The sequence below is a fragment of the Geotrypetes seraphini genome, chromosome 6, assembly GCF_902459505.1.
Source record: "Geotrypetes seraphini chromosome 6, aGeoSer1.1, whole genome shotgun sequence".
NCBI classification, from domain to species: Eukaryota; Metazoa; Chordata; class Amphibia; order Gymnophiona; family Dermophiidae; genus Geotrypetes; species Geotrypetes seraphini.
In genome coordinates, this window is record NC_047089.1 from 179,120,099 (window position 1) to 179,135,590 (window position 15,492).

The following is a 15,492-nucleotide window of genomic DNA, read 5'->3' on the forward strand; positions in this document are numbered from 1 at the left end:
TGAAGGAGGACAGTAGCTTCTGTACAGAATCCTATGTCTTTGTAACAGAATATTCTTTTAAATTTAATACTTGCTAAAATCATTAAGTCTTTAATAAGAGAGTCAGGGCCCCAAAGAACCCCAGATTTACCCTCATATGTAACAAATCACACACAGCCTCACACCCTCAAGCTCCATTCTTCCTTCTAAAGCTAGCATAACCCCATCCCCCCACCCCCCCACAAACACACCCCTTGCTCACAGTTGGTAACTCACTCCTCCTCAGCTCCAGTTCCCCTTCCCCGCAACAAATACTACTGTCATCCTCTTCTATGCACTTTATAACATGCTTCTTCTCCTACACCAGTGGTCTCAAACTCAAACCTTTTGCAGGGCCACATTTTGGATTTGTAGGTACTTGGAGGGCCTTATTAAAGAAATTACAATTTTGCATGAGGTAAAACTCTTTAGAGCTTATAAATCTTTCCTTTTGGCTAAGTCTTAATAATAATAATATTGTAATTTATAGCTAAAGAGACATACGATCAAGAAACTGTTTTATTTTACTTTTGTGATTATGATAAACATACCGAGGGCCTCAAAATAGTACCTGGTGGGCCACGAGTTTCAGACCACTGTCCTACACTAAGACCTGCCCCTGTTAAATTTCTTACCTTCTTACAGGCAATGCGTAACATCTCCAGCTGTCCAAGATGGAGCTGCACATTTACAAACGCACGATTCAGTAACTTTAACATGCCCCATCCTAAGAGCCTGTAACACAGAGAATTGTGAAAATCTTGTATGTCCCAAGAATTTTATAAGACCTCTTGCCTTACTCCTATCTTCAATAAACCTTTTATCAGGCTTATCTCTTTATTCCTTACCCATTTCAAAACCAGAATCTCTGAAAGTCCCTTAATGCAGAATGTGGCTCATGAAATTTGTGTGCCTGTGTATGTGTGCAATGCTTCTCAGTATATCCGAGTTGAAAGGGTGAGAGAAAAGTTAAAATAGAGCAGTTACCAAAAGAATAACAAAGTAAAACCAAGTGTGATAATGTATCTAACCATTCCCAATTTAAAAGATGTGTTTTACAATTTACATGTAAACCACAGAGTGTCACTATATCAAGGCATAGGTAGACAAACCCTGGTCATTCAGTTGAACTTGTCAGCAGCATTTGACTTGGTAAATCAGAACATCTCGTTACATAGATTAAATGAAATAGAACAACATGGCAAGATTCTGAACTGGTCCACTAGCTTCTTGAAACACAGACCTTGAAAGGTTTCCTGGAATAAAAACGTATCAAAATCTTGGTATACTGTATTTTCAAGGTATCTCTCATGGCTCCCCCCTTTCATCCGTTTTATTAAATCTTTATTTGAGCAGACTGAACAAATGTTGTGCCTCTTTGGGATTTCCTTTAACTATGTTGACAATATTTCCATTCTGTTCCCTATCGTTCATACTCTAATGGAGACCTTTGCTCCCATGAATTTAGTGTTTGAAAAAATTCATTAAAGGGGGGAAGTGATGTTAATGCTACAAATGGCAACCTAGGAAAGAAGCTCTGAGGTCCCCCCCCCCCCCCCCCCCGAGTTATTTTGCTGTTTTTAAGCACTAACCTGTGAAGGAAACATCAGTTTCTTTTTTAGAATTTATTGTAGGTGGCGCTTTATCCAATGGCAACTCAAAAGACTTTCTCCAGCACGGTAAGATCTGCATAGGCGCTGGAGGATCCTAAAATGGCAGCAGCTAGAGCTGAACATGTGTTTTCTTCATGCTGAGGAAGACTCTCTCTCCTTTTGCTCCAAGATTTGTACTTGGTTTCAGGAGCTTAAAAGTGATTTTCAGACACAGAGGGGAGAGATTCAGATGGTGGCGAAAGAGCTATGTCATGATTTAGTGGAGACTACTCGTTGAGTGGATGACATAGAGACACATTTGACTGAGCAAAGTGAAGAGCTTCTCAGTTTGCAAGCCTCTGCTGAGGAGATGCGCACTGCCCCGGAAGAGGTGGCTCTTAAGCTAGAAGATTTTGAGAATAGCTCTCACAGATGCAATTTGCGTATCAAAAGAGCTCCAGAGTTGGTAGCAGAGGCTGAATCTGTGGAGATGGCACAGCAGATTTTTGCCACACTGCTGCAAGAAGCATCTGGGATCTCTGATACCTCTCCATTGAAGCTGGAGAGAGTGCACAGGGTGGCAGGAATGCAGGACCGCAACTATCCTAGGAACATAGCAGTCTGTATTCATAAGTGCACTGATAAGGAGCAGGTCCAGCAGGCAGCTCATAAAACTGGAGAAGAGGTCAAATAGGATGAGACTACAGTATCCATGTATGCAGATCTTGCACCAGCCACACTGCACCACTGGAAGAAATATAAAGGTCTCACCGAGATGCTCTGCAGCAAAGGAATACGCTACTGCTGGCTTTTTCCTATTAAATTGGCATTCACCATTAATGGCACTACTCAAGTTGGGTGCTCTGTGGCAAAGATGCAGCAACACATAGCAACCACTTAGATGTCTGTTGACTTGGCTTCAACAAAGTCTACACAAATATCCCAGATCCTATGGCCTTCTGCGTCCAGTCTTGGCTGCTGGAAGCATGTCAGCAGATGAGGCACAATGACACCTAGCCTGACCTCTGTTACCACTTAACTGCTCTGCCCTACTGGTTATTGGATTTTTTTTTTTAACTCATAGACGTTTCTTATTAAAGGTGTATGAAGCTATCTTGTTTTGGTCTCGGGGGGCCAAGATGGGAGTTACGCTTACCGTTTCTTTCTTTTTCTCTACTGCCCACTCAGTTAATAGAGGGAACTTGGCAGTGGGATGAGGAGGGGGGATACGGGAAGTGAAAGATAGGAGTGAGATTGTGGATGTTTTGCAATTGTATTTTACTTTACTGTTTGTGGTGTTTTTATTCTACACTTCATAGTTGTTCTCTATAGCTTTTGGTTTGTTTAATGGCCATACAAAACCTCAAGAACTCTTCGATCATCCCAACAATATCTTCTTATAAGAATAGAACTAGAGCAGGAGAATGGCGGTAACGCTAGCAAAAGGGGGTGGTTACCTTGATACAGCAAATGCGAAACATGAGCCATGTCAGTGAAGTGAACTCCCTTGCTGACTGAATCTTAAAGCTAAGTTATGTGCTTTAAATAAATATTTACTATTGAATGAAAACTAAGTTAAACAAAGGTTAAAAAAATAAACAATAATTTAAATTAAAGGTGGGATAAATGTATTGGATCAGTGAAGATTTGATGTACTCCCCTCTAGCAGCAATGAAGCTTGGATTGCGGAGGAGGCACATCGCTAAGATCCAAAGGGTATAAGTGCTTTCTTCTCAAAATCTACTTTTCCATGTCTTCCCTTCCTATCTTCTCTTTCTCCTTCCCTCCCACTTTCTGTGGTCCAACATCTTTCTCCTTCCCTCCCCTCCACTGGTCCAACATCTCTCTCTTTCCTTTCCCCCCTTCTCACAGTCTGGCATTTCTCTCCTCTCCTTCCCGCAATCTGGCATAAGAACATAAGCAATGCCTCTGGTGGGTCAGACCTGAGGTCCATCTTGCCCAGCAGTCCGCTCATGCGGCGGCCCAACAGGTCCAGGACCTGAGCAGTAATCCTCTATTTATACCCTTCTATTCCCTTTTCCAGCAGGAAAATGTCCAATCCTCTCTTAAATCCCAGTACTGTATTCTGCCCTATAACGTCCTCTGGAAGCGCATTCCAAGTGTCCACCACACGTTGGGTAAAGAAGAACTTCCTGGCATTTGTATTGAATCTGTCCCCTTTCAACTTTTCCGAATGGCCTCTTGTTCTTTTATTTTTTGAAAGTTTGAAGAATCTGTCCCTCTCTACTCTCTCTATGCCCCTCATGATCTTATAAGTCTCTATCATATCCCCTCTAAGTCTCCTCTTCTCCAGGGAAAAGAGACCCAGTTTCTCCAATCTCTCAGCGTATGAAAGGTTTTCCATCCCTTTTATCAGACGTGTCACTCTTCTCTGAACTCTCTCGAGTAAAGCCATATCCTTCTTAAGGTATGGCGACCAAAACTGGACACAGTATTCCAGGTGTGGGCGCACCATCGCCCGATACAGCAGCAGGATAACTTCTTTCGTCCTGGCTGTAATACCCTTCTTGATTATACCTAGCATTCTATTCGCTCTCTTAGCGGCCGCTGCACACTGTGCAGTCGGCTTCATTGACCTGTCCACCATTACCCCCAAGTCCCTCTCTTGGGTACTCTCATTCAATAACATCCCTCCCATCGTATAGTTGTACCTCGGGTTTCTTCTTCCCACATGCAATACTTTACATTTCTCAACGTTGAACTTCATTTGCCATTTTGTCACCCATTCTCCTAGTTTGTTCAAGTCCCTTTGCAATTCCTCACAGTCCTCTTTAGTCCGAGCTTCCCTAAATAGTTTGGTGTCATCTGCAAATTTTATTATCTCACACTTCGTCCCTGTTTCTAGATCATTTATGAATATATTAAATAACAGCGGCCCGAGCACCGAGCCCTGCGGAACACCACTCGTGACCAGTGCTCCCTCTAAGCGGGCGGGTGTTGTGAGCAAAATTTTTTTCGCTGTGCGCTAGGCGCCAGCAAGTTATGAGCCAACTCGCCCGATTCTCCTCTCGCCGCCCTGCCATCTGCCGTACGCCGTGCGCTGTGACGTGAAACTTGTGCGCTGCGATGTAATATTTTGTGCTCCAGCGCACGCCAGCGCAGCTTAGAGGGAACACTGCTCGTGACCCTCCTCCAGTCAGAGTAGTGTCCCTTCAACCCTACCCTTTGTTTCCTACCTGCCAACCAGTTTCTGATCCATCTATGTATGTCTCCTAATCGTTCATGGGGCACCTTATCAAAGGCTTTTTGGAAATCAAGGTATATGATGTCTATGGGGTCACCTCTGTCCATCTGTTTGTTAATTCCTTCAAAGAAGTGTAGTAAGTTGGTTAGGCACGATCTCCCCTTGCAGAAACCATGTTGGCTGGTTATCAGAAGTTTGTTTCTTTCCAAGTGATCATCGATGTTTTCTTTTATCAGTGCTTCTGCCATTTTTCTGGGAACCGAGGTCAGACTCACCGGTCTGTAGTTTCCCGGGTCACCTCTTTCATTCCCTAGTCTAGCATCTCTCTCTCTCTCTCTCTCGTTCCCTCCCCCTTCCAGTGGTCCGACAACTCTCTCTTCCTTCTTCCATCACCCTTTTCTGGACTTGACATCTCTTCTCTATCCCAGTGTAACGTTTCTCCCTCCCTTTTTCCTTTCTGCCTTCTGCAGTCCAACATCCCCCTCCCTTTTTCCTTTCTAGGCCCCCTTCCCAGTCCAACATTTCTCCCTCCTTTCCCTCCACCAGTCCAACATTTTTTTCTCTCTGCCTCCTGTACGCTTCCTCTCCTCTGGACCTCATCCCCTACCCCAATCAATATCTCTCTCTGTTTCTCCAACTTTTCACTCTGCTCTCTCCCCTTCCCCTGTGTGACATTTCTTTTTGCCTCCATATCTAACTTCTCTTCCTTTCTCTCTCCATGAGTCCAACACTTTCTTCCTCCTACACACTTTCTCTCTCTCTCCTTACCCCTTCCTTTGAGTGTGACATCCCTCCTTCCCACCCCTAGGGAGTGGCTTTAGGTATTTGGCCAATTGGATTCTTAGGCCACTCCAAGTTCATCCTAGAATGCACTAGGAAGGAGGCCTAAAACTCCGAATGGCCCAGATGCCTAAGGCCCCTCCCTGGTGCATCCCAGGGGCACCGGGAAGGGGATAGCCTGCCATTCTGAAGAGGTAGGCCTGCCAGCCAGAGGGAGTAGAAGTCCCTCCAGCCGACCTTGCAGATACAGATATGGTGAGGGGTCTGGGTGTGTTTTGGGGGGTGGGGGATGCCAGCAGGAGGGAGAGGGAATCCCTCCTACCGGGGATGTTGGGGGAGGGGTTCCTGCAGGAGGGAGTGGGCATCACTCATACCGCAGACAGTGAGGGGGGGGGTTTTGAGGGTGGCAGCAGGAGGAAGTGGGCTTTCCTCCTGCCAGCCAACTTGCGGGGAGGGCAGGTTCAGGTGTTCCCTGCCACTGCTGCTCAGCTGTTCAGTTATCAGTTTTGGCTATCAGTTCAGTGGCAAAGCAATTCTCTAAACGGTGCCTATGACATGGATACCGGTTAGAGAATTGGAGTGGTTAGGCGGAACAGACGCAATTCTGTATAGGACGCCCATATGAGATTCTCAAAAGTCGTTTAGGTGGTTACTCAGACTGGGCGTACTATGTAGAATCAAGCCTGAAATGTTTGTTTTTATGCAGCCAGTCATTCCCTTTGGTACTGAACCTGGGCTCCATGGGAGGACCACATGGGGTTCAGGTGATAGAAAATATTTTGTTAGCTCTCAAATGATGATTCCACAGTGTTATTTGGGATTTTTTTTTCTTCTTCTCAGAGAGGAGAGATGCATCTGAACAGGTCACAAATTGTGATACTGAAATGAGGGGAGGAAAGCTACACTAGCATGGGAAAGTGCACATGCTCAGGAAAGCCAAGGAGAGATCCTCCCTGCCCCACCTACTCACCCATCCAACCTCTGTTCAATCTATATCATTTAGGAAAATGAATTCGGTACAGTTTCTTACACATTGACAGGTGTAAAAAAAAAAAAAGAAGCTACAGCCTTCTGATCCAGAGATAGTAACTCTACCTGCCAGCCAAAACACAACAGTACCTCCTGATGATTAAGCTTTAGTAGCTCTGTTAGCTCTCCTCAACTACAGTCACTCTCTCATACTACTGTGGGTAGAGGGGAGGGAGAAATCAATAAATAATGAGAAATGCTTCAAGATCTGAAAATTACCTGATCAGAAAAGTAGAAAGTGGGGATTGGATTTGTCCAACTATCCTTAGTACTTCTTTCTTCCACCCATTGGCTGAAAGTCCACGAGAGGCAGAAAATACTGCTGTGTTTCCAAACTTAGAAGACAGACCCTGGGCGACTACATCCTGCACCCTACAAAGAGATGAAGGACAGCATGACGGAGAGAATGAGGGATGCTACAAAAAGGGAGAGAAAAAGGAATCAAAGCAAGCATTCAACACAGATCTTAGGGACAGTAGAGTGCTGAGGGGGGTCAGGATGAAAGGGAGACTGGCAACTAGAGAGTGTAAAAAAAAAAAAAAAAAAAAAAAGAGTAAAAGGAAAAGAGGGAGCTGATGGGGAAAAAAGGAAGAAAGCAAGAGGGCTGTCAAGTGCATAACAGTACATTCTCAGAATTAAAAAAAAAAAACAAAAAACCCCCACACCACCTGATTTGGACATGCTACCAACAGATTTAAATTAATTGTAGGCCAGTTGTCTTGAAGATCATTAACACACGATGCTCCATTTTAATACAATTTTGAAATGTGTACAATTCTTCCTTAGTATAGAATGCTGCTACTATTTGGGATTCTAAGATATTAAAGAATTAAGCCTCAAAAGATATCCAACACGTTATCTAATAGAAACAGTGGGTTACAAAGATGATCAAAATAATCTCTTATGAGAGTTTATCATTAGATTTTTATTGTCATTATAACTTATGGAATATAAACTTATTCCTCATCATCCTCAAATTTTTCCTCTGTCAAACATACTCACATTTTCCCTTTGAACATCTAACCTCTTAGATAGGTGATGGGCATATCATAACAATGCAGACATTAGCTCTTAGGAACTCTTATGATCTATATATCATTTCAAGTCCATATCCTGTATTTTTATTTTGATTTCATAATCATTTATGCCCACCGCCTCCTACCAATCCCTAACACCCTTTTGTGGCTGGGCTTGTGTTTTTCTGCTTTCTGTTATCTGTGTGCAAAGCTTTTGCCTCTGGAAGGGAGACACAACCTTCTTCTGTGTTGAAGATTCCCCCCAGGTATTCCAGGGATTGTGTAGGGGTGTTTCCTTATTTGCACCTGAAGGTTAGGCCTCTCTGACATCATCAAGCCTGAACCATTGTCTGCAAGAAATCTTTCCAGCATGAACTTTGCAAGAAGAGAGAAAGAAGAACACATCTTTGCTGTTTCTGCCTGATGCATTCTGGGTATGTACCAGAATGGTATTCTAGTCAAGGACATTCATCTATGTCTTCATAATTAGACTGTGTGATTCTTGTGGGAGGTATACTCCTATCCTGTTCTTATCTGTCTAACGGTGCCTGTGTCTCCCAGCCTGTATGAGACCTTACACAGAAAGGCTATTCATCTAAGTTCTGTTTCTGGATTGGTCCGAGGAAGTCATCTGACAAGATCCAAGTGAAAAGGTGCTAATTATAATTAGTCTGTGTCGGGATGCGAGGAAGCTCATATCTTACCACAGGTGTCCTGCATGCATCACTTTCTTAATAATTAGACCTGAACAGTTACCTCGTGTGACTCTCTGCCTGAGAGAGAGTGAATCGGACCTTAAACAGCTCTGAATTCCATCACTTCAAGGAAACTTGGCTGCTAATAAATTATAGCTGTACCAGTGGCTGACGAACACTCGTTCCTGTAACCAAAGGATTTTCTACGTCTACTAAGCTGACAAGAAACGTTTCCATTTCACCTAATTTTGTGCTGAGGCCTTACTGAATGGTGAGAATAAGGAATTTATTATCTTATCAGCTGGGGTTAGATAAGCGCATCCAATTGTGATATAGGATAAGGTTTGTAAAGCTACCTTGGTGATAACTGTAATCAATTGCTGCTAATCAGGGATTATTATTATAAGGAATTGTTTAGTGTGTGTAAGAATTAGTTTACTTAGTTATCTAACAAGTGTACTGTGATAATTATGTACTGAGTTTCATTTATGTAATCAGATATTTTGTGAACAATATTTAGATATTGCTGCTGGCTTGTGAATTATATTTTTCTATTTTCATAATAAAAGTATTTCTCATTAGCCTGGGTCTTGTGCCGTGTAAATAGGCAAGAAAGCTGAACCTGGCAGAGTTTATGGTTTTCCCTAGACAAAACTAATAGGCACGTAACTTGTTTATGTAACTGATTAGTATACCATAAATCTTGCTACAATTGGGAAGAAACCAGCTGGTTCTTTTGGAAATTCACTATCCAGCCTAGGTTCTGCAGGACCTGGACCATGTGGGTCACCACTCGTTCTCCTTTCCGGGAACGATGGAGCTCTGATCAGCCAGTCATCCAGGTATGGATGAATCTGTAAGCCCATCTTGCGTAGATGGACAACTACCACCACCATCAAATGGTGCAAGGAGCTGTTACCAGCCCAAAAGGAAGAGCTGAGAACTGGTAATGGTTTTCCAGCACAAGAAAGATGGTCACTGTGACAGTGTTTTGGCAACAAAAAAGGGCTCCAAAATGCTTTAAATAAAGATTTTTAAAACTGTGATTTTAGGATTTTTGAGTTGTGTAAATCTCAGGAAAAGGGCAGAAACCTAAAAAAAAGTTTTAAGACCCCCTGATTTTCCTCATAGGCTGTTAACAGCCTTACTCACTGTGATCCGTGCTGGAAATGTGCTGCAGCATGCCTCAGCTCCAAAGGTAGCTGGATCTGGGAGAAGATATCACTGCCTCAAATGGACCACTCCTCCAACGCTGAATCTTCAGGCTGCCAATCGAACCAGTGTCCAACTGACCCTCAAATCCCCATGAACTTGCGGACATGAAAGGAAGGGGGAGGTGAAATGCAACCGGCACCCTGCAAAACCCCACTGAGCCCCCTACAAATGCCTGACAGCCTGCGCTCAAACCCCTGCAATGCAGAACGTGAGCAATGCTACAAGGGGAACTGACCCTGAGCTCCAAAAAAGGCTCTGCAGGTTGGACAACAGAGGGACTGGCCTGTCAACTTATTGCACCAGAAAATTGATAATATTTTGCAATAACAAAACAAACATGGATTGTGCATTCTAAAGTGAGACACCATTTAAGTCTCATGAAAAGAAGTCTTATAATGGCAACAGGAGGAACAGAAAAGGAGATGGAGCTGCCAGGAAGAAAGGAAGCTGCTAAGAGGAGCAGAGATGGTTAGAAGAGTTGCTAAGAGAGAAGGGGGCAAAGGACAAAGAAAAACAGTATAGGTTAGAGAGACCTAATTTTAGCATGTTTCCCTTCTCTTCTAGCAATTTTGTGAAAAGGGTTTCATTTGAAAACTTTGCTTGCATTTTGTGGCATGCCAACAAATGAAAACTCCCCCCTTTTCAACTACTTTTCCCTCACTCCGGGGTCCTATTTGTTAGTGTCAATCGTAATATGAAACGTGCCACATAAGGCCAGAGAAAAGGTCCATCAAATCCAATGTCTTGTGACACTGCCTAACCTAGGTCATAATTACCTGGTAGGAACCCAGGGTACAGTATAGTATCCATTCCTTGCAGCTCACTCCATAGATAAATAGTAAATTTTCCCAAGTCTACATGGCTAAAAATGGTTTATAAGAGACTTTTCCTCTAGAAACTCATCCAAACCATTTTTTAATCCTCTCCCAACCTCAATTTGCTGCTGCTTTCCCCTCTTAGGTTCTCGTCAGTGAAAGATTAGAGAAACTTTCTTCTCCCTCGAGTAGAGGAAATTGAGAGAGGACAAGATCGAAACATTCAATGTACTGAATGGAATAGACTTAGTAGATAAGGGCAGGTTGTTCACCCTCTCCAAGGTAGGGAGAACAAGAGGGCACCCTCTAAAATTGAAAGGGGATAGATTCCATACAAACGTAAGGAAGTTCTTCACCCAGAGAGTGGTAGAAAACTAGAACGCTCTTCTGGAGTCTGTCATAGGGGAAAACATCCTCCATGGATTCAAAACAAAGTTAGACAAGTTCCTGCTGAACCAGAACGTACGCAGGTAAGGCTAGTCTCAGTTAGGGTGCTGGTCTTTGACCAGAGGGCCGCCGCGTGAGCGGACTGCTGGGCATGATGGACCACTGGTCTGACCCAGCAGAGGCAATTCTTATGTTCAGTATAGCTACCTCCATCTCCCAATTCTGCAAGAGCTCATTTTGTTGGCAGATACCAATTTATATTTATTTCTTAATATCCTGCTTCTTGTAAAGGCACAGCAAAGCTGTTTACTATTAACTATATAATTATGCTTTATTGGTCATGCACTTGTGATAAAATCAGGTCCTTTGTGATGAGTGACACAGTAAATGTTGAAGATAAGATGAATGAAGAACAGAATAGATAAAATAGAGCAAAGCCAAGTAAGATGTACCTTTTGCTGTTACAGATCTTATCGTGTACATCAGTGGTGTTCTCCAACTCAATCTTCCGATCAAACATGAATACAATGTAACAGAGCCTCCTTACCAGCCAACCCCTAAACCTAGAAAGAAGGGATGGAGAACGGAAAGAAAAAAAAATTTGTTTCCAGGACTCTATTAAGCACTCTAGTTCACTGCACCACTCTTTTCAATAACAAAAGAAAGAGCCACCTACACTGAGAGAGACCCATACCTTCATCTAGCATTAAAGTCTCACATAATTATTTTCTTTAATTGTCCCTCCCCCTCTCCTGTTCCCAGCTCTACAGCTGCTGTCCATCTCAGAGGGCTCCTTTGCTCCATCTACAGTTCTTCTGAAATACTATCCTTCTCTTGGCTGCTGCATCTTTGGATGACCCCCGACCCCCCATCCTCATTGTTGCTGTTTTGTTCTATTTGCTTTTTTCTTTTTCTTTAAAATTTAAAAGTACCCGATATTAAACCACAGCAGTGACTGGTAAATAAAATGTCAGCCACCATAAAATTAAACCATTTATCACTGGTACCCAGACACCTGCCAGCATTGAATATCCAGTTTCAGCACTGATCAGGAAGTGTTATCTGGCTAGCAGAGATTCGATTGCTTCATCCTGGCAGTGCTGATGGTCAGAGGACATATTAAATGGCTGAATATACCTCTCACCTGCACTTAGCAACACTTGCTAACCACATAAAGGAAAATGAGGTTCTTACCTTGGTAATTTTCATTGTAGTAGAAGGACAAAGGATTCTGGACAATAGGTTTTATACTCCTGGTCATGAATTGCTTGAAGAAGGATGTCATCTACATCTTTTGACTAAGCTTCCTTCCCCAGTGGACTGTACTGCCACTTTCAGTTTGTACCAAAGCAGTCAATCACCACAATAATATAAGAAATCAGGATGAGGGGAATGGGGAAACCTCCCCGACGATACATTTCTGTTCTGCTCTGTAACAAATAAAGTGAAAAATGTTAACCCAAACAATATAATTCTAGGTGAAACTAAATCCACCTCTTTGTGTGCAAACAGCACTAATAACTCTGGAGAGCTCTTTAAGACTTAATTTTATCATTTCCATACTTTTTTTTAATGATCCAGTACATTCTTATCCAACTGGCTGGAAAAGATCTCCATTTATGGACCCACAAGATCTGTCCAAGGCAATAAATAGGCAAAGTAACTGACAGGACGGGGCCTGTGGAATCCTTTGCCCTTCTACTACAAAGAAAATTATCAAGGTAAAAACCTAATTTTCCCTTGCAGTGCAAAGGGCAAAGGATTCCAGACATACCAATGCAATATCTTACATCTAGAGCAGGACAGATGAGCCTGTCTGTAAAACCGAGGACCCAAACGCAGAGTCCTCACAAGCCACTACGTCCACTCTGTAGAACTTCGTAAATCATGTTGCTGCCCAGATCAGAAAGACACCTTCTCAATTTGCTTGCAGCAGGAAAAACTAAAGGTGGCAACACAGTCCACTGAGGAAGGAGGTGGCATTGAAAGATGTAGGTTAACATCCTTCTGCAAACAGCAATTCGTGACCAGAGGTATAAAAGCTACCATCTGGAATCCTTTGCCCTTTGCATTACAAGTGACTTTGAATATCAACTCCAAAATAAATAATTACAGTACCTCCTCCAAACACAGGATTTCTGCTACTTTCCTCAATGACCTCTTCCTTTCCCCCTTGTCCCAAGTGCATTTACTGCTCTACTCACAGATTCCTCCCTCTCTCTTGCCACACCAATCAAGCATTCCTCCCCCTCCAATTGGTGTCCACCTCTGGCCTTCTTTTCACCACTGCTCTACTTAGCAATTATCCTACCTCAGCACTAGAACCTCAACTCTGGAAATGTATGCCCCTTTTAACATACTGGTTAACATCCTTTTCTCACTGAAATCAAGAATCCACCCAGTTAGGCATACAGAAATCCTTCTCTCTCTAAAACGTAACATTCATCTTTGCAATAATTCAGAATCCATCTCTCCAATCACTCAACATCCTCTGCTTCAGTCTGGCAGTCTGGTAATCAATTGATTAGCATCCAGTTACAGAGACTCATCCTTTCTGTGCTAATTCTTGTTTCAACTACGTACATGCACTGGAATTCAAGAAAAGTGAGTCTTCTTTTGGGATGACAGGTTGGCCTAACTAATTATTTAGTAATGCATGGAATACACATTATGAAAACTCACACACACTTTTACCTTGTGCTCTTCTCAGTGATTTTAACTGGATTGTGAAATCCTAAATTGGTATAGGGCTTGTGAAAGAAGTTCTCCTGGTAAAAAGAACACCAAAAGAGTCATCAGTCATGAAATTTGCTGTTGAATGCTCCCATGAGACAGGAGCACAGAAGAGGTAGACATGAGATCATCTAATGGGAAGTCTCTCAAAACCAAGACTTTATCATAGCAAACTACAATGTGGATTGAAATTATTCCCATTCCCCCCACCACCCCATGCCCATACTCAAACTCATTACGTCATTCTCCTTAGACTCGTTAGACTACTGGTGTGCTTGTTCAGTCACTGTGGCAATCACATAATGCCAGTGCAATCTGCACAGCCAGTACATGCGATCTAATAGGTGATTCAGTGATGCTATTAACAGCCAAGAAACTGAAGTTTCCATTTACACACACTTTCTTCCAGTATCCACCACACCCTTCCTTTGCACCTACTCCACTCAATCACACCTATCCCCCCACCCCCACCCCCAACCCATCCATGCAAACACACCACAGATCTTTCAAGATCCAAAAGCCACAACACAGTTACTGACAGGTCTAGACAAATCGGTTTTTATGATCGCTAAACCCCCTTTTTTAAGCTTAGCTATTTTGCATGTTTCTCTTTAGCTATAAATTACAATATTATTATTAAGGCTTAGCCAAAAGGAACGATTTATAAACTATAATGTTTTACCTTATGCAAAACTGTCATTTCTTTAATAAGACATTAACTATTTTTTCTGCGGCCCTCCAAGTACCTACAAATCCAAAATGTGGCCCTGCAAAGGGTTTGAGTTTGAGACCACTGATCTAGCCCAATAACCCTCTTGAATTCTAATCAGGGTTTTGCCCAGCTAGGAAGCATATGACTAGCCAAACCAGATGACATCACCAACCCAATTTTGAACTAAACTCCTGAATTATGATTAAACCATGTGATGTCCAGCTCCTATAGCCTATAAAAGGTGAGGATTCACATTAACTTCTTCACTTGGGATCGCCACTGGACCTGCAACACACCTTGCTGAACATCTCCTCTACATCTAAGTCTCCATGTTCCACTTCCAACCATCCTTTTTTCTCTTTGCTCCTCTACAACTATACCTTCATATCCAAACTTCTCTCACATGCCCACCTTTCCTTCACTTCTATCTACTCATTCGCCCTTCCTTCTATCTCTTCCCCACAACCAGCAGTCCTTACCCAACTAACTGGAGTGCACTTCTGGCAACAGCTCCCCACAAATGGACGGTACAAAAAACTCAACTTCACCTCAAGACCAAGAGGCCTGAATATCACCTGGAAAAAAGGGCCTAAATAAATGTACAGGAAAAGTGAGCATAATTCATGAATCTACAAGAATAGGCAGGAAGGAAAGTTCACAACAGCAGTACTGCATGTGAAGTCCTGAAGGAACCCACCAGTACTCCTTTCAAGACACCAGAATAAAGACCAGAGAGGAAATATGGATTCAAGCAGCACTATGTATGACACCCACACAATGAACTGATGATTTCTTATATTGATCCATCAGACTGCGTTGATTGTTTGGACTGAGCTGACATTGTTCATAGCATAAATGGAACAAATGGGTTATATGACATTGGAATTAATGATTGACAGCATGGGCAGCACTTTTTTGACTATAATATTGCCCTTTAGTCTAATAGTCTCTTTTAATAATATTTTTGCAAAGGGTTTCTTTTGTTCATTTTCCTTCTTTTATGTGTATGTGGGGGAGTGGTGGTATTAGTGGCCTCTCCTGTATACAGCACAACCACAAGGTGTGAGAATTAACAGGCAGATTGTAAGTCCTGCTTTGAGCAATACACACAATCACATGCAGTGTCCTCTCCTCTTCTCCATTGGAGTCCCTCCAGCCTCTTATGGATCTTTCATTGCGTCCCTAGCTTTCTTTTAGCCCTACGAGTCCTCTCCCATTCCACACTGCCTGCTCTACAGAGGCTGGTGTACTGCAAATTTCTTAATACACAGGTCTGCCTCAGGCTTAAAAGGCAA

At 42.7% G+C, this 15,492-nt stretch overlaps 1 protein-coding gene across 8 annotated transcripts in view; it reads right to left on the bottom strand.

The window, feature by feature from the left end:
- GPAT2 (glycerol-3-phosphate acyltransferase 2, mitochondrial) overlaps nucleotides 1-15,492 on the bottom strand; it is a 137,465-nt gene that overhangs the window by 95,159 nt on the left and 26,814 nt on the right. For 4 of the 8 annotated variants that reach the window (XM_033947450.1, XM_033947447.1, XM_033947449.1 and 1 more), the window contains exons 3-7: nucleotides 14,677-14,772; nucleotides 13,447-13,520; nucleotides 11,205-11,315; nucleotides 6,844-6,996; nucleotides 654-753 (exon numbers count right to left, since the gene is read on the bottom strand). In XM_033947450.1, the coding sequence (XP_033803341.1) occupies nucleotides 654-753; nucleotides 6,844-6,996; nucleotides 11,205-11,315; nucleotides 13,447-13,520; nucleotides 14,677-14,772 (534 nt within the window). The remainder of the gene's footprint in view (nucleotides 1-653; nucleotides 754-6,843; nucleotides 6,997-11,204; nucleotides 11,316-13,446; nucleotides 13,521-14,676; nucleotides 14,773-15,492) is intronic. The other 4 variants (XM_033947452.1, XM_033947454.1, XM_033947453.1 and 1 more) reach the window with 2 other exon arrangements.